Below are 25,402 nucleotides of genomic sequence, written 5' to 3' on the forward strand. Positions count from 1 at the left end.
ACTACACTACCATCTCCCCTCACTACACCACCAGCTTTGTGTAAAAGCCTGGAGGTTTGTTAGGCTAATTTCTATCTTTTTTGATTCCAAAATAATAGTCAAGATCCTTCAAATTCACCTTGTGCCAAGGATGGACTCAGGATTTGGAATGAAAGCAGGCTTTGACCTTAATAGGGCTAGGTCTAGGCAATTCAGTCCTTCAACTGGATCATGGTGGATCTGTACCTCAACTCCATTTACGTGGAATAGCTGCATATCCCTTAATATCCTTAACCTAACAGAACTCTATATTGGTCTCAGTCTTGCAAGTTCCAATGTTATTGGCATTCAACACCATTTGAGGGAGTGAATTCCAGATATCTACTACACTTCGTGTGAAAAAGTACTTGCTGGTTTCCTTCCTAAATGGCCTTGCTAGATTTTAAGATTATGCCTCCTCGTTCTTGATTGATGAGGAAGGAGTGGGTAGTATTAAAAAAAAAAGTGACAACTGTTTCATCCGTTATCTGTTTTTGCAATAATTTTGTCTTGAGAAGGTGTAGCTACTGTAACTGTCTCGTAGACTAATGGTGCACTGCTCTCCAGTGGCAGCAGTGATTGAAAAAACATATAACATCTAGTAAGCAGATTATTCAGATGTGTAAATTTATTTTGGTCACAAATGAGTGAGGTATGTTAAAAATAAGCGAATAACAAGTCTACTGTCATCATCCCAGGCATTTTCAGATGATGGGGAATATCAGCATGTTAGCTGATGCATCTTTCCAGTAATTATAGTGTCGTTTTACTTTTGTAAATAAATCTGTGCTCTCTTGCAGGCTGTGCCATATTCCAGAGAATTTAAGCAGAAGTATGATTACTTCCGGAAGAAACTGAAGAAGCCTGTAAGTATGCAACATGATAATGAATAGTTTGAGCAATGCAGTATGCAAAAAATAAGGCATGCAATTTGTTTATAAGACTAAAATGAAAATACATGTGTAATGTGACCGAGCAACGGGAAACACCTTGCAGAAAAGTTAATTACCGATCTATCCCAATGCTGAATTGTTGTGCACTTCTCCATTTTGCGAAATTTCTTGTATGGCTAAATAACTCGACTGAAGAGCTGTCTGGATTTTCTTCAAATAAATCTGCAGTTCAATACATTTAAAAGGTGTAATTAACAATGTTACCAGCTGACACCAATATTTTGCTGTTTCCTGTCTTAAACATTAGAGCTTCATTAAATCTGACTTTTCCAGAGCAGCACACATGTCTGTGCTTTTATTTATATTTTGTGGTAGATCTATAAGTATAAATATACCAAGATAAGTTGTGAAAAATTAATCTGTTTCCTAATGCTTTTGCTTTGTTCTCACCAATATCAACACAGCAAACTTTCAGCGCAGCATTCAGATCTGTCATGCTTGTTTTTTGGGTGCAGCAAGTGGTCCAAAATGGGATCTGCAATGTGTGCACACACCTCTGGTGCAAGTCGTGCCAGCGCCATATTGGTGGCTCACGCAGTAAGCGTATGCCAGAAGTATGCAGAGTAGATAAATCATGGAGTCATGTCAGAATTGCCATTTTGGAGCCTTTTATTCATTCATGGGATGTGGGCATCATTGGCGAGGCCAGCATTTATTGCCCATCCCTAATTGCCCTTGAGAAGGTGGTGATCAGCCGCCGCCTTGAACCACTGCAGTCCTTGGGGTATAAGTACACCAACTGTGCTGTTAGGAAGGGAGTTCCAGGATTTTGACCCAGCAACAGGGTGATATAGCAAATGGTGATATAGTTCTAAGTCAGGGTAGTGTGTCGCTTGGAGGGAAACTTGCAGGGGGTGGTGTTCCCATGCATCTGCGCACCTTGTCCTTCTAGGTGGTAGTGTTCATGGGTTTGGAAGGTGCTGTTGAAGGAGACTTGATGAGTTGCTGCAGTGCATCTTATAGATGATACACACTGCTGCCACTATGCAGCAGTGGTGAAGGGAGTGAATGTTGAAAGTGGTGGATGAGGTGCCAGTCAAGCGGGCTGCTTTATCATGGATGGTGTCGAGCTTCTTGAGTGTTGTTGGAGTTGCACCCATCCAGCCAAGTGGAGAGTATTCCTTCGCACTCCTGACTTATGCTTTGTAGATGGTGGACAGGCATTGGGAAGTCAGGAGGTGAGTTATTCACCGCAGAATTCTCAACCTCTGACCTGCTATTGTAGCCACAGTATTTATGTGGCTGGTCCAGTTCAGTTTCTGGTCAATGGTAAGCCCCCAGGATTTTGATAGTAGGGGATTCAGTGATGGTATTGCCATTGAACATCAAGGGGAGATGGTTAGATTCTCTCTTAGAAAAGCTGATAATTAGAGAGATCTAGCACTGAAACAGGCCCTTCGGCCCACTGAGTCTGTGCCGACCAACAACCACCCATTTATACTAATCCTACATTAATCCCATATTCCCTACCACATCCCCACCATTCTCCGACCACCTACCTACACTAGGGGCAATTTACAATGGCCAATGTCTACCCAGTGACTGCTTCCAGAAGCATGTGTCCATAGACTTTGCATAAGGAAGAGTTCCATCTCAGTTGTAAAACTCACTATGGGCTGAATTTTGTTGAGGTCCGGACGACGGGATCCATGGTTGGGGGGGAGCTGGAAGATCGTACCGTCAGCGGCCCACCACTGAGCCTGACGCCAGAAGTGCCGGGCCCAATCTTCCCAGTGGCGGCAAGGCTCCGTGGTGGCCCCCCCGCCGTTGGGCAATGGGACCCGACGTTAAATATTTAAATAAATAAACGAATACATTTAAATAAACTTGACAGCGATCTTACCGGCTGCCCAGGATCTTCCGTGCGGCAGCCAGCACTCACGCGCCTCCACTTTCCCGTCCAGGGAAAGCTGGCGCCACGAAGGTGGGTTGGAGGGTACTATGGATTTTGTGTAGTGGGTGGTGGTGTGGGGCACAAATCAGCATGTATAGGGGAGGGGAAGGGGTGATCTTTGCACTTTGAACAGTTGGTGGCGGGGGAGGTCAAATCTTCCATGTAAGTGTTTGGGGGGAGGAGAGGGCAACTATTATATGCAAGTGTTATTGGGGGGAGGAAAGGGGCGATTTTGCAGTGTACTGGTGGGGTATGGGTTTAAATATTTAAATATAGCGGCAGGTTTGGCTGCCCTTTAAAAATGCGCCAGTGCCTGCGGAGAGGCAGCTGATGCCATTGCCGGCGTCGCAGAGGCTGCCCCCACCACTATTTGTGGGGTGGGGAGTCACCCCACCAGCATATTATCTTGGGCTGCCATTTCTTTCTGCCCGCTGCTGGGAGCGTTAAATCTAGCCCTATATATTTCAACAGTTTCTCACACAAGAATGACCACTTGGACAAGAAAATGAAGATGACTGGCACCCATGGAACCATCCCCCAGCAAAGAGTCAACATTTTCAAGCGAGGAAATTGGCAAGGGAGAAAAAATGGCAAAAAGATCCCAAACCTGTTCTACATTTGTATCGGGTCATGACTAATTTAGGTCAACACGTTTTTTGACATGCACCGAAACCCATCATGAAGATTAAGAGACTCTGTACTGAACTATTGAATTCTCCACATGAGCTTCTGTTTGCCAAGGCACAAACCTTGGGGACCCTCAGTGTGATTGGAGTCAAGCTGTGTTTTAAAAAAACAAAACACAGATTAGCAGAAGAAAGGACTAATATGTGTTCATTGTTTGTCCTGTTAGGACCCATTATAGCACTAGCATGCAGGAACCAAATGGCAAATGTCCCAGCCGCCAGTGACAGGTCTACCCTTCAAGGTGCCGTTAATAGACAGGCTGGCTGGTCAATTATCAAACACCCCCTGGAATAGCTCAGTAGCCTGGTTTCTTGGAGTTAGCTCAGTATCCAATTATTAAGTCTGCCAAAGACTCATTTCTAAACATTTCCACCTTAACCCCAATGTGACCTCCCCACCACTGAGAATAGTCATTAGTTGATCAAGTCATCATGGAAAGAGATGAATTGATGAGATTGTTTCAGATGGTCATTGACTGTCACTTGTGTGAGGCGAATGTTACTTGCCACTTATCAGCCCAAGCCTCGATGTTGTCCAGGTTTTGCTGTATCTGGGCACGGGTTGCTTCAGTATCCGAGGAGTTTCAAAATGATACTTAACATTATGCAATCATCAGCGAACATCCCCACTTCAGGCCTTATGATGGAGGGAAGGTCATTGATGAAGCAGCTGAAGATGGTTGGGCCAAGGACACTACCCTGAGGAACTCCTGCAATGATGTCCTGGGACTGAGATGATTGACCTCCAACAACCATAACCATCCTCCTTTGTGCTAGGTATGACTCCAGCCAGCGGAGAGTGTTCCCCCTGATTCCCATTGACTTCAGTTTGGCACAGGCTCCTTGATGCCATACTCGGTCTAATGTTGTCTTGATATCGAGGGCAGTCACTCACCTCACGTCTGGAGTTCAGCTTTTTTGTCCATATTTGGACAAAGGCTGTAATGGGGTCAGGAGCAGAGTGGCCTGAGCGTCACTGAGCAGGTTGTTGCTGAGCAAGTGCTGCCTGAAAGCACTGTCGACAACCCCTTCCATCACATTGCTCATGATCGAGAGTAGGGTGGAATTTGTCCTTTTTTTTGTGTACAGGACATACTTGGGCAATTTTCCCCATTGCTGGGTAGATGCCAGTGTTGTAGCTGTACTGGAACAGCTTGGCTAGGGGCACAGCTAGTTCTGGCGCACAAGTCTTCAGTGCCATTGTTAGAATGCTGTCAGGGCCCATATCCTTTGCAGTATCCAGTGCCATTAACCGTTTTTTGATATCACATGGAGTGAATCAGATTGGCTGAAGACTGGCATCTGTGATGCCGGGTACCTCAGGAGGAGGCCGAGATGGATCATCAACTCGGCACTTCTGGCTGAAGATGGGTGCAAATGCTTCAGCCATGTCTTTTGCACTGATGTGCTGGGCTCCCTCATTGTTGAGGGTGCGGATATTTGTGGAGCCTCCTCCTCTTGTTAGTTGTTTAATTGCCCACCACCATTCATGACTGGATGTGATAGGACTGCAGAACTCAGGTCTGATGCGTTGGTTATGGGATCGCTTAGCTCTGTCTAATGCATGCTGATTATGCTACATTGTCTGTAAGCTATGATTCCGTGAGTATAACTATGTCAGGCTGTTGCTTGACTAGTCTGTGGGACAGCTGTCCCAATTTTGGCACAAGCACAAGTCCCAGATGGTAGTAAGGAGGACTTTGCCCAGTCGACAGGGCTGGGTTTGGCATTGTCGTTGCCAGTGCTGGATATATTGTTGTTTCCAGTGCCGGGTGGTCTGTCCAGTTTCCTTCCTTTTATTAGACTTTGTAGCAGTTTGAAACAGCTGACTGGCTTGCTCGGCCATTTTAGAGGGCATTTAAGAGTCACCACATTGCTGTGGGTCTGGAGTCCCACTTAGGCCAGACCAAGTGAGGACGGCAGATTTCCTTCCCTGAAGGACACTAATGAACCAGATGGGTTTTTTCAACAATCGACAATGGTTTTATGGTCACCATTAGACTAGCTTTTTACTTCCAGATTTTTATTAATTGAATTCAAATTTCACAATCTGCCATCGAACCCATGTCCCCAGAGCATTAGCCTAGGCCTCTGGTTACTAGTCCAGTGACATTACCACTATGCTATCACCTGCCCTGTAGCTAATGCCCTGTCTTAATCATGCGCAGCTGAACATGCATTTAGTGCCAGAAAGGACCCCCCTACCCCCAAAACCTCACCACCAACACTATTTAAACAGGTCATCAGCTACTTTCAGGTTAGTTACTGATTGATTTCTACTGGCTGTTGCTCTGATTGTATAAACGTTTGATGCTTTCTGGAGTTTGATAAAGTTGCTATAGTCTGTCATAAGGGCACAATAATTGGATTATTTGAATTTGTATGTGAGCAGTTATCAGGAAGCTGAGACTTTAATGACCCAGCCTCCAATTCTAATGCTTGTTTGTTTATCCCTCACTCTATATCTCTCTTGCAAAGCTTCTATATGAACATAGATTTGGTAGGCTCCACAAGCATTCCAGTGGATGTAGGCCCACAACACAAAACTAATCAAAAATTGGCAGTCTCATTTGGCAGGAGGGGGAGCATAAGATTAGTTGATATATGTGAAAATATGCCACCAGATTGTATTCTTTCAAGAGTGCACTTGAGGGGTGTTATTGGGGCAAAGCCTGTGTAATTGTGACTTTATTTGCTGTGCTTGATACTAACCGTAAGTGCTCAAAGTTGGAAGTTCCATTCCTCAGTGATCCCTTAACTTGATGAAAAGAAAATCACCAAAAACACTTTAAAAATAAAGCACAAATGAACACTAGCTAGACCTGGCCATGTTATGACATGATGTAGTTGGTGGATATGCTTTGTGAAGGGTCTCCCTGCCTGTTGATTTTGGTTGGCTGAAACTTTTAAATGAAATTGGGATGGACTATATCTGATTATATCACGGGTGCTTTTCCATACATCACATCAGTTGCTGTTTCTGTGATTTATTTGTGCAGCAATGTTATGTAGATTTTTTTAATTTTTAGATTTTATAATTTTTGTAGATCTTTTTTCCAAATGACAATGAAATGTAGGTTTTGGGGAACTGAGTTGCATTAATCATTTTCTGGTTCTATATTTGCTCCAGGCTGACATACCCAATAGATTTGAAATGAAACTGCATAGAGGCAACATTCTAGAGGAGTCTTACAGACGAATTATGTCCTTAAAACGACCAGATGTGCTAAAGGCTAGACTTTGGATAGAATTTGAGACGGAGAAAGGACTTGATTATGGAGGCGTAGCAAGAGAGTGGTTCTTCCTTTTGTCTAAAGAAATGTTCAATCCTTACTACGGGCTTTTTGAATATTCAGCCACGTAAGTATGCAATATCTCTTGTCTACATTAATGTGTCCTACTACTTATACATATTGTAACAATATTTCTATAATTAACAGACACCTTGGATTTCATGTAGGCAAATAGAAACAGTCAGCCATTCAGTCCCTCAAGCCTGTTCCATCATTCATTTAAATCAAGGATAATCTGTATCTTAATTCCATCAGCACACCTTTTCCATAACCCTGAATACACTTGCCGAACAAACATCTATCAATCTCAGTTTTGACATTTTCAATTGTCCATAGTCACGATGGCTTTTTGGGAGTAATAATTATAGATTTCTACTACCTCTTGTGTGAAGAAGTGCCTCCTGACATCACCCCCAAGTGACCTATCTCTAATTTTGAGGTGATGCCTCCCTGTTTTGGACTCCTGCAGTAGAGGAGTTTGTTTATCTACATCTATCCGATTATATCATCATAAACACCTCAAAATAGATGACCTGTTGATCTAATATACTCAAGGGATTAAGTATCTGCTTGTATAATTCAGTTAAATGCCCAAACTTGCTTGAATCATTCCTGCGTCAATGTATGAAGTTTCTTTTTTCCTGCTCAGAATTTCATAAAACAGAGAGATGTTGAACAGTAACAGAAAAAAACATTCAATTGAATAAATATGGATTTCAGTAAAGCGTTTGATAAGGTTCCCCACGGTAGGCTTTTGCAGAAAATATGGAAGTATGGGGTTGAAGGTGATTTAGAGCTTTGGATCAGAAATTGGCTAGCTGAAAGAAGACAGAGGGTGGTGGTTGATGGCAAATGTTCATCCTGGAGTTTAGTTACTAGTGGTGTACCGCAAGGATCTGTTTTGGGGCCACTGCTGTTTGTCATTTTTATAAATGACCTGGAAGAGGGTGTAGAAGGGTGGGTTAGTAAATTTGCGGATGACACTAAGGTCGGTGGAGTTGTGGATAATGCCGAAGGATGTTGTAGGGTACAGAGGGACATAGATAGGCTGCAGAGCTGGGCTGAGAGATGGCAAATGGAGTTTAATGCGGAAAAGTGTGAGGTGATTCACTTCGGAAGGAGTAACAGGAATGCAGCGTACTGGGCTAATGGGAAGATTCTTGGTAGTGTAGATGAACAGAGAGATCTTGGTGTCCAGGTACATAAATCCCTGAAAGTTGCTACCCAGGTTAATAGGGCTGTTAAGAAGGCATATGGTGTGTTAGCTTTTATTAGTAGGGGGATCGAGTTTCGGAGCCACGAGGTCATGCTGCAGCTGTACAAAACTCTGGTGAGACCGCACCTGGAGTATTGCGTGCAGCTCTGGTCACCGCATTATAGGAAGGATGTGGAAGCTATGGAAAGGGTGCAGAGGAGATTTACTAGGATGTTGCCTGGTATGGAGGGAAGGTCTTACGAGGAAAGGCTGAGGGACTTGAGGTTGTTTTCGTTGGAGAGAAGGAGGAGGAGAGGTGACTTAATAGAGACATATAAGATAATCAGAGGGTTGGACAGGGTGGATAGTGAGAGTCTTTTTCCTCGGATGGTGATGGCAAACACGAGGAGACATAGCTTTAAGTTGAGGGGTGATAGATATAGGACAGATGTTAGAGGTAGTTTCTTTACTCAGAGAGTAGTAGGGGCGTGGAACGCCCTGCCTGCAACAGTAGTAGACTCGCCAACTTTAAGGGCATTTAAGTGGTCATTGGATAGATATATGGATGAAAATGGAATAGTGTAGGTCAGATGGTTTCACAGGTCGGCGCAACATCGAGGGCCGAAGGGCCTGTACTGTGCTGTAATGTTCTAAATTCTAGAAAAATGTCACAATTGCATTCATACAGGCTTAGGGGGCTCCGTGAACTTGACTGTCAACTTGCTTCCATTTATGGCACTATTATTTTTCAGTCAGAAGTTTCAGATTACAAACCCCATTATAGTATTATTCATATAATCCAGAATGATACTCCAGTACAGTCTTAAGAGTCTACTGCGTTAGTAAAAATGACAATTTTTTGATTAAACCAAGGCACAGGCTGCTTTCTCAGATGGACATCAAAGTTCTCGGACACTATTTGAACAAAAGTAGTGAGATCTTGCGATGTCTTGGCCAATATTGTTCTCTCAGTCAACCCCACCTAAAAATCCCACATTGCCCAGTTGTTTGTTTGCTGTTTGTGGTCACTTGCTGTGTGCTGGTTGACTACCAAAAATAATGAGTGAATGCAATTGAAAAGTAATCAATTGAGGCAACCTGATGACGTAAGGACATAAGGAATAGGAGCAGGTGGGCTCCACTGCCCCTCCAGCCCGCTCCACTGCCCCTCCAGCCCGCTCCACTGCCCCTCCAGCCCGCTCCACATTTAGTAAGATCCTGGCTGAAATTTTACATCAGTTCCACTTTCCCACCACATTCCCATATCTTTTGCTTCCCTTAGTGCCCAAAAATCTGTTGATCCTAGTCTTGAATATACGCGACAACTTGAGCATCCACAGCGCTCTGGGGTAGAGAATTCCAAAGATTCACAACCCTCTAAGTGAAGAAATTCCTCCTCATCTCAGATGCAAAAACAATCAACCCCTTATTCTGTGCCTGTGACCCCTAGTTATAATCTCTCCAGCCAGGGGAAATAACCTCTCAACATCCATCCTGTTAAGCTTTCTAAGAATTTTATATGACATGTTGAGGCTTAATTTTCTCTTTCATAACAACTATTTTTGCTAACTGAATATTTAATGTTACCAATGATACCATTAATTAACTAAATCTAATCACTTCTGATTTTATTTCATTTGAATTTCTCTTGATCTGTAAATGGACACTATGTTTTTATTTCTTCCAGTCTGTATACATGAATATATATATTGATATTTAAACATAAATTATTCTGTGTCTTAACGAGACTGAAGTGATGCTTGCTGGTCTGAAATTCAAATCATTTGAGACCTGCCTGAAACTGATGCACCTAAACACGCAATGTCTCAAGGGTTTGATCTTCCATTTGTCCAAATAACCCTCTCTCTCTAGTTCTGAAGTATTTTCTTCAGTAATTAAAATTTCAGCTTTTTAAAATACTTTTCAAACAGGGATAATTACACACTTCAGATCAACCCAAATTCTGGTTTGTGTAATGAAGATCATCTTTCTTACTTCAAATTCATTGGACGTGTGGCTGGAATGGCAGTGCATCATGGGAAGTTACTAGATGGTAAGTTAGATGTTTTGTTTATGGAGCATTGCTTACAAATGAACATATGTTAACATGAACAGCTAAATTACTACGTAATTTGACTAGCTTAGACATTGAAAGAAATGTAGGTATGAATCACAAAAGGGCAATGATTCATAAAACCAGGTGGCCAGTGCTCTAAACCTAGCAGAATTTGGTAGTGGAAAAGAATCCATTTTATCTCCAGTTCGTGACATGAGTTATTCCTCTTCATCCATTACTCAGTTTGTTTTCAAAGTTAAAACACTGAGTCTTTTATGCGTTGGACAAACTAATTCCATTTTGTTTGTTTGAAACAAGAGATTTGAAGAAGCATTGTTGCCAGCAAAAAGTTGTTGAAGCTTTAAATGGCAATTGTAGATATGTGTGTGTTATGTCTTTCACAATGCCAATCATATGTATTTCAACGAAAACTTAATATGTAAGAAATTTAGCACTAAATTACTTTAACTGTATCTATCAGCTTTATTACAGAGGGATTGGAGTATAAGAGTTAAGAAGTCCTACTTGGTGGGACCACACCTGGAGTACTATGTACAGTTTTGGTCTCCTTACTTGAGGAATGATATACTTGCCTTAAAGGTAGTACAGCAATGGTTCACTAGACTTATTCCTCGGATGAGGGGATTGTCCTAAGATTGAGGAGACTCGGCCTATATTCATTAGAGTTTAGAAGAACGAGGTTGAAGCATATAAAATTTTTAAGGGTCTTGACAGGTTAGATGCTGGACAGATATTTTATCCTGGCTGAAGAGTCCAGAACTTGGGGTCACAGCCTCAGAATAAAGGGTTGACCTTTTTGTAATGAGGGGAAATTTCTTCACTCAAAGGGTCAGTGAATCTTTGAAATTCTCTACCCCAGAAAGCTGTGGATGCTCAGTCGTTGAATGCATTGAAGACGTAAATTGAGAGACTTTTGAACGCAAAGGAAATCAGGGGATATGGGGATAGTGCGGGAAATGTAGCTTCGGTCAAAAATCAGCCATGATCTTATTGAATGCAGAGCAGGCTTGAATTGTTTACTCCTCCTCCTATTTTTTATGGTCTTAAAGCTCATCTTGCATTAGGTGTTACTTTTGCTGCAGCAAGTACTTTTTCTTGTGGCTAACGTGGTGTCCCTAAAAAGCAGATTATTCCAGTTGCTGAGTCTGCTTGAAAAAGCCCTCAATAATGACCAGTGCATCTTTAAATAGAAACATTAAAATTACAAGCAAGGGAGGGATTTAGCTGCAGAACAGCTGAATTAAGTTGTCCATCTTGAAATGAATGGTTCAGATATTCTTGCATCATGCATATATAGAAAACAAATGCATTTTTAAAACAATAGGAAACTGTAATGACTAATTTAGTCATTAGTCACTTCTATCTGGAACAAATGCAAATCAGTCAATGGAGAAGAAATTGTTCATCTAACAAAAGAAAACCTGATGAATTTTATTGCAATTATAAAGATGCAGCAACTCTGGAATATCGACTCGCCTGTTGATGGTATCCACTCGTGGTTTTACAGCCATTAAATCCAAGCCCTGAACATCTTCCCATCCATTCAGTATCAGTTGCAATGACATGTGGCTGTTTGTGGGGGAGCAATCAGCAAAGGACAGTCTGCATATAACTTTCTCTTCAATCGTATTTTGCTGCATATGATCTGCATGTTTTATTTGATAACTTGCTGGAGAACCCTCTTCACTTTAATCAATTGTCCTTTTATTCATTCATTGCAATCTTGATATTTTGTATTTTGTCCCCCACTGGAATTCATTCTGACAACATCCCTCCACCCTACTTGTCCACCATTGGGTGCAATTGTGATGTTAACGTTGTGAGTTTTCATATTTTCTTTTTGCATGAGGTGGCTTGTTTTTAACTCGTGCTTCAATTTTATCCATTGTATATATTAGGCTTGATATTGGTTTATTGTTAGATCGTGTGTTAAATTGTGAAGGAAGGCATGAAATAAAAGAGTAATAACAAGCAGGTATCAATGAAAGCGGGCAGGTTAACAGGGTATCTGTGTCCAACCAGGTTATAATAATATTTGATAAGCTGTCTTTAACAATTTCATGTTTTATTTACAAACCTTCATAAAATAATAAAAGAATTCTGATATATTGTGAACACATAAGTAATCATTTAAAGGATATTTGGTGTAAGCTTTCTTGACTTGAGGCCACAAGAAAATGTATTCCAAACACACTGGGCTGGATTTTGTTTTCCCACAGCCGGGAATGGTGACCTTGCCACTGCAATGTTGAGCACGGCAGCTAATTTAAATATGCAGCTACTCCCTCCCCAACCCAATCCCGTGGTGGGGGCAGCCTCGGTGATGCCTTGAGCTGCATCAGCTGTCTCTGAGTGGCACCATTTTTAAAGGACTCACAGCCCTGCTCAGAGACTGCAGGGTTGCCCACCGCCTCCCACTGCAGTAAAAATAAATGTTTGGCCCGTCTCCCCTCCCGCCGCCCCCTACCCCCCACCCCCATACACTGATATTGCAGAGTTGACCCCTTCTCCCCACAACTGCACAAAGTGCAGAGTTGACCCCTCTTTCCCAACCCCACAGCTGCTCAAAGTGCAGAGGTCAGCCCTTTTCTCATCCCTTACACTAAAAATGCATTGTTGGTCCTGTCTGCCCGCCCCCACCCCCCCCCCCCCCCCCCACTACTACACTAAAAATGCTCTGATTTCCGCCCCACCCCACCCTCCACCTCGGTGGTACCAGCTTTCCCTGGACGGGAAAGTGAAGTGAAAGATCCGGATCCGACGGTAAGATTGCGGGGAATTGGATTTAAATTCATGAAACATCTTATTTAAATATTTAAAGTTCGGTCCCATCACTGAGTGGCAGGGGTGCAGGTAACCACGAAGCCTCGCCGCCACCGGGAAGATCGAGCCTGGCAATCCCAGCGTCAGGCTCCACGGCAGCTTGCTATTGCTGCGATCTTCCGGCACCACCCCTCCCTCCCCCCCCGAGCCACGGAGCCTGACATCGGAGCTCAACAAAATCCAGCCCACTGTTTCAACAAGTTAGACCATTACCTGCAGATTGGAGTAAAAGTAGCACTTTTCCAAGTTTCTGCCAGACATAAAGCCTGATGGGTGAATATGAATGTCATTTTCAGTGCCAGCGAAAATCACAGCCTTGAACATTTGCAGGTTTTGCTCCAGGCAGTAATTCCTTTTGGTGTTATATGACTAATATCATTGTCCAATGACTTTTGAGTTTATATCCAGTTCAATTATTTTGCTTTTATTTCAGGCTTCTTTATCAGACCATTTTACAAGATGATGTTAGGAAAATCCATCACACTGAAAGATATGGAATCAGTGGTGAGTACAAAAGAAACTTACAGTTACTGCACATCATCCATTGGACAATCATAAGAAACCAGTCACTGTCTCATTTACAAGCCCCAATTTCACTCTGAAATTGGTTGGAAATTCAGTGTGTGTTTATGTATTGGGGTGACATTACCTCTGACTTTCCTTTCTCTCTCTCGAGGTCACACATGATCGCTGCTCATTTTCCCCACATGGTGCATGGATATCCTGCAATGTGTTGTGCCACTACATTGCCTATAGTAGCAACACATTATAAAGTGTGCTAATATATTTGATTTTACACAAACTTTGATGTACAGCTTGAGTGGAGCAAGACAATGAAAGAGTTGCAGTTTTTAGGACTGAAGCCACTTGTTGGAATATTTTATCTTTTTCAAGTAATATTTCTGAAAGTTTTGATGACAATACTTAACAGTATTGAACTAGATCTGACAACAAGAACAAACTATTCTCTCAGCTGCTATATGTACAAAACATCAGAGAGGGCACTTGGTAGTTAAGAATGTTAAAGCAGATGCTGTAAACTAAACTGGTTTTGATTGGCATTCTATCACATCAGCTAAGCACTAGTAGTTTATGAACCACGTATGATCATTCTGCATGTCCTGGTTGTTCTTTTATTTTGAGAACAACATTTTTTCAGTTGTGTTATGTGTCATTTTTCTGCCTAACTGCTACCATCATAACATTTTGTTGAGCAACTGAGCAGGGCATCTGAGGAAGAGAGAAGAATTTTACATATTTTATACAGAACGGGAATGAAACATCAGTAACGTGTGACATGTTATTGAAAATAACGATACTATTTTACTTGTACAAATTCAGACATTTATTTCCTATTCACCTTTTTCTTGTTTGTTTTGTAGTAAATCAATGCACAGACTCTTTCAGATCATTTGGAATCTGTTAGTGGTCCATTTCTTGTAATACTTTTACTTACTGCATTATTTCTAATTTTGCTTTACATGCATCTATTACTGAAGATTATGCTGTTCACTGAACCTTGTGTTTATCTTGTGTGTTTACTTTCTTAAATATTGTTGTACTTGAGACTGGAACATATAGGGACATAGGAACATAGGACTTAGTAGCAGGAGTAGGCCATTTGGCCCTTCAAGCCAGCTCCGTCATTTGATAAGATTGTGGCTGATCTGGTTGTGGTCTCAACTCCGTTTTCCTGTCTGCTCCCCATAACCCTTCACTCCTTTGTCTATCAAAAAATCTATCTAACTCAGCCTTGAATAAATTTGATGACCCAGCCTCCACTGCTTTCTGGGAAAGAGAATTCCACAGACTAATGAACCTCTGAGAGAAAAGAAAATTCTCCTCATCTCCATCTTAAAAGGGAGACCTCCTATTCTTCAGCTGTGGTCCCTAGTTCTAGTCTCCCCCACAAGAGGAAACATCTTCCTGGTATCCACTCTATCAAGTCCCCTCAGGATCCTGTCTGTTTCAATAAGGTCACCTCTCATTCTTCTAAACTCCAACAGGTATAGGCCCAACCTGTTCAACCTTTCTTCAGATAATTTATTTCTGGAATGAAGGGGTTAAGTGAACCTTCTCTGAACTGCCTCTAACGCAATTATATCCTTTTTCAAATAAGGAGGCCAAAATTGTACACTGTACTCCAGATGTGGTCTCAGCAATACCCTGTACAACTGCAGTAAAACATCCCTACTTTTATATTCCATTCCCCTTGCAATAAATGCCAACATTCCATTTGCCTTCCTAATCACTTGCTGTACCTGCATACCAATTTTTTGTGATTCATGTACCAGGGCACACAGATCTCTGTATCACCAAGTTCTGCAAACTCTCTCAATTTAAATAACATGTTGCTTTTCTATTCTTCCTGCCAAAGTGGACAAGTTCACATTTTCCCACATTATGCTCCATCTGCCAATTTTTTTCCCACTCACTTAACTTATCTATATCCTTTTGTAGACTCTTTACCTCCTCTTGATAACTTCATTTCCTTCATGTCTTGGTGTCATCAAATTTAGCGATCATACATTCTGTCCCTTCATCCAAATCATTGATATTGATTGTAGATAGTTGAGACGCCAGCACTGATCCCTGTGGCACTCCACTAGTTACAGCTTGCCAACCCGGAAAAGACCCATTTATCCCTACTGTGCTTCCTGTTAGCTAACCAATCCTTTATCCATGCTAATATCTTACCCCCTACACCGTGTGCTCTTATCTTGTATTACCTTTGATGTGGCCCCATATCGAATGCCTTTGGGAAATCCAACTAATTGGTAAAATCAGACTGTCACTGCATAAAACAGAAAATGTTGGAAATACTTAGCAGGTCTGAAGAGAGAGAAACAGATTTAACATTTCAGATCGGTGACACTTCATCAGTACTGGGAATGCTTCGAGATCTAACAGTTTTAAGCCAGGCAGGGAAAGGGTTGTGGGGTGGGGGTGGAAAGAACAAATAGAACGGTCTGTGATTGGGTGGACGGCAGGAAAGATTAAATGACAAAAGGGATAATAGTGTAAGGCAAAAGGAGATGGTAATGAGTCAGATGGTCACTGCATAGTTTGTTTTTGTCCTTGGCGCACTCGGTAAACCCTTTAAATTCTTGTTGCTCTGTTTCAGGATGGCGAATATTTCAATTCTTTAAAATGGATTCTTGAAAATGACCCCACTGAGCTGGATCTCAGATTCTGTATAGATGAAGATAATTTTGGGCAGGTATGTAGATTTCTAGGGTAGGATTTTCCTGCAGGCTTTGGGATCCCGATGTCAAGGCCCGAGCCCGCTCTTGCTGGGAGCCAGACTGGGGGAGCTAGTTTATTTTTTATTTATTTATTTATTTAGAAATACAGCACTGAAACAGGCCCTTCGGCCCACCGAGTCTGTGCCGACCAACAACCACCCATTTATACTAACCCTGCAGTAATTCCATAATCCCTACCACCTACCTCCACTAGGGGCAATTTACAATGACCAATTTACCTATCAACCGGCCAGTCTTTAGCTGTGGGAGGAAACCGGAGCACCCGGCGAAAACCCACGCGGTCACAGGGAGAACTTGCACAGGCAGTACCCAGAATCGAACCCGGGTCCCTGGAGCTGTGAGGCTGCGGTGCTAACTACTGCGCCACTGTGCCGCCCGAGGAGGCACTGTGTTTCCTCGAGGTGGCCTCCTAATTGGCTGCCTGTGCCCTTGCTGTCTTATTAAGGATGGTGAGCGGGCTCCCGATGCTGTCAGCCCAATGACAGGGCCGGCAGCTCCAGAGTCTCAGCAGCCTTACTGGGAGAGATGGGCGCTGCTGAAGCAGATAGGAGACTGTGAGAGCAGCTCAAAATGGAGGCACTCTCGCATAAATTTAAACAAAAATTCAGACGGCCAAGTCAGCAGACCTCTCGGAGCAGACGGAAGCACCTCCAGGTGACAACATTTGGGCCATGGGTGTGGCCTTTGCTGACAGAGGCTCCCTCTTTGGGGTTGCTGCAACGGCCCCATAGTCTGCACAGGGAGTCTGCGTGCCCTCTAAACTGCCCCTAATTGGGGCCTTAAACATGCAAATTAGCTTCCCGCCTCCATTCAGTGTGTAGCCAATCCTTTTCCCAGGCTGTCCCCGGGAAACTTCCCCAGCAGCATTGGGCATGACATGACTCCCCACTGTTTTCCTGCCAGCTCCTGCCTCCAAGCCTGCCACTTTGGGAAAATTCAGCCCTTAAGCTCTGAACAGATTTCAAGGTTGCAATTTTTCAAACTAATCACCTTGATAACATTTATAAATAAACCATGTAAGTTGAACCTTTGAGAATTCGAGTAACAGCAATTCGCCAAATTGAAACAAGTAATCTTGTGTGATTCAATAGATTTTTTTCCCCCTCACAATGGCGCAGTGGTTAGCACCGCAGCCTCACAGCTCCAGGGACCCAGGTTCGATTCTGGGTACTGTCTGTGCGGAGTTTGCAAGTTCTCCCTGTGTCTGCGTGGGTTTTCGCCGGGTGCTCCGGTTTCCTCCCACATCCAAAGACTTGCAGGTGATAGGTAAATTGGCGTTGTAAATTGCCCCTAGTGTAGGGAGGTGATAAGGGAATATGGGATTACTGTAGGGTTAGTATAAATGGGTGGTTGTTGGTCGGCACAGACTCGGTGGGCCGAAGGGCCTGTTTCAGTGCTGTATCTCTATAAAAAAAAAAATTTCAATAATTTGTCATGATTATCTCCTAAATGGATTAGTGCCTTGAAAAGCTGCTAATTCCTGTAATATTCCTGCCTTTTTATGGCTTTTTGTCATGAATGGCATTAGTGAGCCTCATTGCCATTGATAATGTTGTGCAGATGGTTAACCATCTCCTGCAGTCTTCATGGAGCAGGTGGTGTACCCAAATCACAGCCTCCATCATGACAAGTTAGCTGACATATTACATCTGCTGACTTGGGGCAGTTTGTTCTCTGAGTGATACATTTGTGTGTCCCTTGGCTTGCGTTGATGACCTGCACAAAAAAGATAATCTACGATGACTACGGTACCCATATTGCATGCCAGAAAGCTTCTGATTGTATGATTGATACTTTTTAAGTATTCATTTCAGTACTCATTTCTTTAAAATAAATGAAATGTATTAAATGTTTCATGAGGTCTGAATTGCAGTCACAGATTGCTGTTTTTGTTTGAGTACCATATTCTTGTCAGCTTCTCTGTTGTGCAGCTTCAGTAATTTGACTTGTCCTCTGTAGACCTATCAAGTGGATCTGAAACCCAATGGTTCAGACAAGGTGGTTACCAATGAAAACAAAAGGGAGTATATAGAGTAAGTGAATATTTACTTCAATTAACTGTCTTCCCCTTTTCAGTAACGTCTTTGTGCCCTTCCCTCAAACATACACACTAGTTTTGTGACTTTTTCAGGACTATTGTGAATTACTCCTTTAAATGTTATGGTAATTACTTTGGAAATACAAATTAAAGTAAAAGGTCTGTGTGGACTTTTGATTGCTGCACATCAATGTCCCAAACGAAAAGGTTTAATGAGATGTGTGCTTACCCAAAGCACAGCTTCAAACACACTGGATTTTTCAGCTGCAATTAGAGCCTGCGTTGCCCTATTTTGTCATAAAAAGATTATAATAGAAATTGTCTGTCTAATTTTATAGTTCTACTTGGGGCCTTAAACTTCTGTTCAGAAGCATTATTACAATAATAAATTACCAAAATAATGAAGGGCATTTGGGCCAGCTAGCTGATACTTCTGTTTTCCCACTGCACAGGAACGGGAGTAGGTCATTTAGCCCCTCGAGCGTGTTCCACCATTCACTGAGATCATGGCTGATCTTTGACCTAACTCAATGTACACATCTTGGCCCCATATCCCTTAATATTTTGGGTTAACAAAAATCTGTCAATCTCAGATTTAAAATTGACAATTGACCCAGCATCAACTGCCATTTGTGGAAGAGTGTTACAAACTTGTACCATGATTTGTGTGTAGTAGTGTTTCCTGACTTCAATCCTAAAAGGACTGGCTCAAATTTTTGGCTATTTCCCAATCAGTGGGAATAGTTTCTTTCTATCTACTCCATTGTTCCCTTCGCACCAACCAGGACCCCAGACACTACTTTCGGGTGAAACAGTGATTTATTTGTACTTTTTTCAAGTTTCTGTTTGCTTGCAATGTGGTCTCCTTTACATTGGCAGGCCAAACTCAGATTGGGTGACCACTTTGTGCAACACCGCCATTCAGTTTGCAAGCATGACCCTAAGCTTCCGGTTGCCTGTCATTTTAATTCCCTGCCCACTCCCACTCTGATTTCTCTGTCCTTTGCCTCCCACACTATTCCCATGAAGCTCAATGTAAGCTCAAGGAACAATGAGGCACTTTGCAGCCTTCCAGATGCAATATTGAATTCAACAATTTCAGATTGCAACCTCTGCCCCAATCTTTCAGACGGCAGCTGTTGGTGATCATTCTGCCTTTCCCACTTACACCTCCTCTACACTCATCTTTTGTTTTGTTTTTTAATGTGTCCCATTACTGACTCATTTTGCCTTGCACCATCATTCCTCTTGTCACTTAATCTCTCCTGCCTTCCAGACCATCTTTTTGTTCTCTCCCACCCCTCCTCCTTTACCCTGCCTCTGTTCTTGCTTAAAAATTGTTACATCTGCAACATTTTCCATTTCTGGCAAAATGTCATTGACCTAAAACATTAACTTTTTTCTCTCTCTCGACAGCTACCTGATGTGCTGAGTATTTCCAGAATTTTCTGGGGTTTTATTTTTTGCCATTTCCAGCATCTACAGTATTTTGCTTCTGTATCCATTGTAGTAATAAATCTAGGCTGCACTCCCTCCAAGCTAATATATCCTTCCTAATGTGTGGTGCCCAGAACTGAACACAATACTCCAGGTGTGATCCAACCAGGGCTTTGTGTAGGTACAGCATCACATCTAACTCACAGAAAATGCAGGAAATACTCAGCAGATCAGGCAGCAGCTGTAGAGAGAGAAAGACAGTTAACGTTTCAGCTCGATGACCTTTCATCAGAAAGTTTTTATAGTTTGGATAAATAAGTTTTTATTTATTTCTATTTTACATTTCCAGCATCCACAGTATTTTTCCTAGTGTCTGACTTCGGAACATAGGAGCAGGAGTAGACCATTTAGCACATCGAGTCTGCTCTGCCATTCAATATGATCATGGCTGATCATCCACTTCAATGCCTTTTTCCCACATTATCCTCATGTCCCCTTATGTCATTTGTATTTAGAAATCTGTCAATCTCTGCTTTAAATATACTCAATGACTGAGCTTCCACAGCCCTCTGGGGTGGAGAATTCCAAAGATTCACAACCCTCTGAGTAAAGAAATTTCTGCTCATCTCTGTCCTAAGTGACTTCCCCCTTATTTTGAAATTGTGTTCCCTGGTTCTAGACTCTCCAACCAGGGGAAACATCTTAGCTGCATCTACCCTGTCTATCCCTTTAAGTATTTTGTAGGTTTCAATGAGATCACCCCTCATTCTTCGAAACTCCAGAGAATACAGGCCCAGTTTCCCTAATCTCTCTTCATTGGACAGTCCCGCCATCCCGGGAACAAGTCTGGTGAGCCTTCGTTGCACTCCCTCTACGGCAATAATATCCTTCCTAAGGTAAGGGGACCAAAACTTCACACAATACTCCAGGTGCAGTCCAACCAAGGTTCTATACAATTGAAGCAAGACTTCACTACTCCTGTACTCAAATCCTCTTGCGATAAAGACTAACATACTATTAGCCTTCCTAATTGCTTGCTGCACCTGCATGTTAGCTTTAAGTGACTTGTTAACAAGCACACCCAGGTCCCTTTGTACATCTACACTTTCTAATCTCTTACCATTTAAGAAATACTCTGCATATCTGTTCCTCCTACCAAAGTGGATAACCTCACATTTTTCCACATTATATTCCATCTGCTACGTTATTGCCCACTCACGAAGTCTTTCTAAATCCCCTTGAAGCCGCTTTGCATCTTCCTCACAACATTAATTCCCACCTAGTTTTGTGTCATCCGCAAACTTGGAAATACGACATTTGGTCCCCACATCCAAATATTGTGAACAGCTGGGGCCCAAGCACTGATTCCTGCACTACCCCATTAGTCACAGCCTGCCAACATGAGAATGACCCGTTTATTCCTACTCTCTGTTTTCTGCCTGTTAACCAATCCTTAATCCATGCCAGTATATTACCTCCTATCCCATGTGCTTTAATTTTGCTAACTGTGGGGGACTTTATCAAAGGCTTTTGAAAATCCAAGTATACCACGTCCACCGACTCCCCTTTTATCAATTCTGTTAGTAACGTCCTCAAAAAACTCCAACAGGTTCGTCAAACATGATTTCCCATTCATAAATCCATGTTGACTATGCCCATTCAGATCATTATTATCCAAGTGTCTATTTATCAAATCTTTTAGAATAGATTCTAGCATTTTCCCAGTGACTGATGTAAGGCTATCAGGTCTGTTATTCCCTGTTTTCTCTCTCCCTCCCTTCTTAAATAGTTGGGTGGCATTTGCGACTTTCCAATCTACAGGAATCACTCCGGAATCTCTAGAACTTTGGAAGATGATCAATGCATCCACTATCTCCATAGCTACCTCTTGCAGCACTCTGGGATGTAGAATATCAAGTCCTGGGGACTTATCAACCTTCAGCCCCATTAATTTCTCCAATACAACCTTCTTATTAATACTAATTTCCTTCAATTCCTCATTCTCCCTAGTCCCTTGGATCTCCAGTTCTGGGAGATTTCTTGTATCTTCCTCATTGAAGACAGACACAAAGTAATCATTTAGCTTCTCTGCCATTTCTCTATTCCCCATTATAAATTCTCTTGACTCTGCCTGTAATGGAGCCACATTTGTCTTAGCCAAACTTTTCCTTTTTACGTACCTATAGAAGATTTTACAGTCTGTTATATTTTTGCTAGCTTACATTCGTATTCTATTCTCACTTTATCAGTTTCTTGGTCCTCGTTTGCTGTATTCTAAAATCCTCCCAATCCTCAGGTTTACTACTATTTCTGGCAACTTTATAGGCCTTTTCTTTTTATAGAACATAGAACATTACAGCGCAGTACAGGCCCTTCAGCCCTCGATGTTGCGCCGACCTGTGAAACCATCTGACCTACACTATTCCATTTTCATCCATATGTCTATCCAATGACCACTTAAATGCCCTTAAAGTTGGCGAGTCTACTACTGTTGCAGGCAGGGCGTTCCACGCCCCTACTACTCTCTGTGTAAAGAAACTACCTCTGACATCTGTCCTATATCTATCACCCCTCAACTTAAAGCTATGTCCCCTCGTGTTTGCCATCACCATCCGAGGAAAAAGACTCTCACTATCCACCCTGTCCAACCCTCTGATGATCTTATATGTCTCTATTAAGTCACCTCTTCTCCTCCTTCTCTCTAACGAAAACAACCTCAAGTCTCTCAGCCTTTCCTCGTAAGACCTTCCCTCCATACCAGGCAACATCCTAGTAAATCTCCTCTGCACCTTTTCCAAAGCTTCCACATCCTTCCTATAATGCGGTGACCAGAACTGCACGCAATACTCCAGGTGCAGCCGCACCAGAGTTCTGTACAGCTGCAGCATGATCTCGTGGCTCCTAAACTCGATCCCCCTAAGGTGGACAAGTCCCCAGGTCCGGATGGGATCTATCCCAGGTTACTGAGGGAAGCGAGAGAGGAAATAGCTGGGGCCTTAACAGATATCTTTGCAGCATCCTTAAACACGGGTGAGGTCCCGGAGGACTGGAGAATTGCTAATGTTGTCCCCTTGTTTAAGAAGGGTAGCAGGGATAATCCAGGTAATTATAGACCGGTGAGCCTGACGTCAGTGGTAGGGAAGCTGCTGGAGAAGATACTGAGGGATAGGATCTATTCCCATTTGGAAGAAAATGGGCTTATCAGTGATAGGCAACATGGTTTTGTGCAGGGAAGGTCATGTCTTACCAACATAATAGAATTCTTTGAGGAAGTGACAAAGTTGATTGATGAGGGAAGGGCTGTCGATGTCATATACATGGACTTCAGTAAGGCGTTTGATAAGGTTCCCCATGGCAGGCTGATGGAGAAAGTGAAGGCGCATGGGGTCCAAGGTGTACTAGCTAGATGGATAAAGAACTGGCTGGGCAACAGGAGACAGAGAGTAGCAGTAGAAGGGAGTTTCTCAAAATGGAGACGTGTGACCAGTGGTGTTCCACAGGGATCCGTGCTGGGACCACTGTTGTTTGTGATATACATTAATGATTTGAAGGAAAGTATAGGTGGACTGATTAGCAAGTTTGCAGACGACACTAAGATTGGTGGAGTAGCAGATAGTGAAGGGGACTGTCAGAGAATACAGCAGAATATAGATAGATTGGAGAGTTTGGCAGAGAAATGGCAGATGGAGTTCAATCAGGGAAAATGCGAGGTGATGCATTTTGGAAGATCCAATTCAAGAGTGAACTATACAGTAAATGGAAAAGTCCTGGGGAAAATTGATGTCCAGAGAGATTTGGGTGTTCAGGTCCACTGTTCCCTGTAGGTGGCAACGCAGGTAAATAGAGTGGTCAAGAAGGCATACGGCATGCTTTCCTTCATCGGACGGGGTATTGAGTACAAGAGTTGGCAGGTCATGTTACAGTTGTATAGCACTTTGGTTCGGCCACATTTGGAATACTGCGTGCAGTTCTGGTCGCCACATTACCAAAAGGATGTGGATGCTTTGGAGAGGGTGCAGAGGAGGTTCACCAGGATGTTGCCTGGTATGGAGGGCGCTAGCTATGAAGAGAGGTTGAGTAGATTAGGATTATTTTCATTAGAAAGACGGAGGTTTAGGGGGGACCTGATTGAGGTGTACAAAATCATGAGAGGTATAGACAGGGTGGATAGCAAGAGGCTTTTTCCCAGAGTGGGGGATTCAATTGCGAGAGGACACGAGTTCAAAGTGAAAGGGGAAAAGTTTAGGGGGGATATGCGTGGAACGTTCTTTACGCAGAGGGTGGTGGGTGCCTGGAACGCGTTGCCAGCGGAGGTGGTAGATGCGGGCACGATGGCGTCTTTTAAGAGGTATCTAGACAGATACATGAATGGGCAGGAAGAAAAGAGATACAGACCCTTAGAAAATAGGTGACATGTTTAGATAGAGGATCTCGATCTACGCAGGCTTGGAGGGCCGAAGGGCCTGTTCCTGTGCTGTAATTTTCTTTGTTCTTTGTACTAATCAAGGCTAACACACCATATGCCTTCTTAACAGCTCTATTAACCTGGGTGGCAACTTTCAGGGATTTATGTACCTGGACACCAAGATCTCTCTGCTCATCTACACTACCAAGAATCTTCCCATTAGCCCAGTATTCTGCAATCCTGTTACTCCTTCCGAAGTGAATCACCTCACACTTTTCCGCATTAAACTCCATTTGCCATCTCTCAGCCCAGCTCTGCAGCCTATCTATGTCCCTCTGTAACCTACAACATCCTTCGGCACTATCCACAACTCCACCGACCTTCGTGTCATCCGCAAATTTACTAACCCACCCTTCTACACCCTCATCCAGGTCATTTATAAAAATGACAAACAGCAGTGGCCCCAAAACAGATGCTTGCGGTGCACCACTAGAAACTGTACTCCAGGATGAACATTTACCATCAACCACCACCCTCTGTCTTCTTTCAGCTAGCCAATTTTTTTTTTAGAATTAGAATATTACAGCGCAGTACAGGCCCTTCGGCCCTCGATGTTGCACCGAGCTGTGAAACCATCTGACCTACACTATTCCATTTTCATCCATGTGTCTATCCAATGTCCACTTAAATGCCCTTAAAGTTGGCGAATCTACTACTGCTGCAGGCAGGGCATTCCACGCCCTTACTACTCTCTGAGTAAAGAAACTACCTCTCACATCTGTCCTATATCTATCACCCCTCAACTTGAAGCTATGTCCCCTCGTGTTTGCCATCACCATCCGAGGAAAAAGACGCTCACTATCCACCCTATCTAACCCTCTGATTATCTTATATGTCTCTATTAAGTCACCTCTCCTCCTCCTTCTCTCCAACGAAAACAACCTCAAGTCCCTTAGCCTTTCCTCGTAAGACCTTCCCTCCATACCAGGCAACATCCTAGTAAATCTCCTCTGCACCCTTTCCATAGCTTCCACATCCTTTCTATAACGCGGTGACCAGAACTGCACGCAATACTCCAGGTGCGGTCTCACCAGAGTCTTGTACAGCTGCAGCATGACCTCGTGGCTCCGAAACTCGACCCCCCTACTAATAAAAGCTAACACACCATATGCCTTCTTGACAGCCCTATTAACCTGGTTAGCAACCTTCAGGGATTTATGCACCTGGACACCAAGATCTCTCTGCTCATCTACACTAACAAGAATCTTCCCATTAGCCCAGTACTCTGCATTCCTGTTACTCCTTCCAAAGTGAATC

The 25,402-nt window shown here is 42.9% G+C and overlaps 1 protein-coding gene across 5 annotated transcripts in view; it reads left to right on the plus strand.

Moving 5' to 3' along the window:
- The window catches only part of nedd4l (NEDD4 like E3 ubiquitin protein ligase), a 640,458-nt gene that overhangs the window by 578,720 nt on the left and 36,336 nt on the right, over nt 1-25,402 (plus strand). For all 5 annotated transcript variants that reach the window (XM_068031021.1, XM_068031043.1, XM_068031026.1 and 2 more), the window contains exons 20-25: nt 819-884; nt 6,682-6,911; nt 9,971-10,092; nt 13,373-13,443; nt 16,064-16,159; nt 18,165-18,238. In XM_068031021.1, coding sequence (XP_067887122.1) covers nt 819-884; nt 6,682-6,911; nt 9,971-10,092; nt 13,373-13,443; nt 16,064-16,159; nt 18,165-18,238 — 659 coding nt within the window. The remainder of the gene's footprint in view (nt 1-818; nt 885-6,681; nt 6,912-9,970; nt 10,093-13,372; nt 13,444-16,063; nt 16,160-18,164; nt 18,239-25,402) is intronic.

This window comes from Heterodontus francisci, chromosome 1 (genome assembly GCF_036365525.1).
Source record: "Heterodontus francisci isolate sHetFra1 chromosome 1, sHetFra1.hap1, whole genome shotgun sequence".
Lineage (NCBI taxonomy): Eukaryota > Metazoa > Chordata > Chondrichthyes > Heterodontiformes > Heterodontidae > Heterodontus > Heterodontus francisci.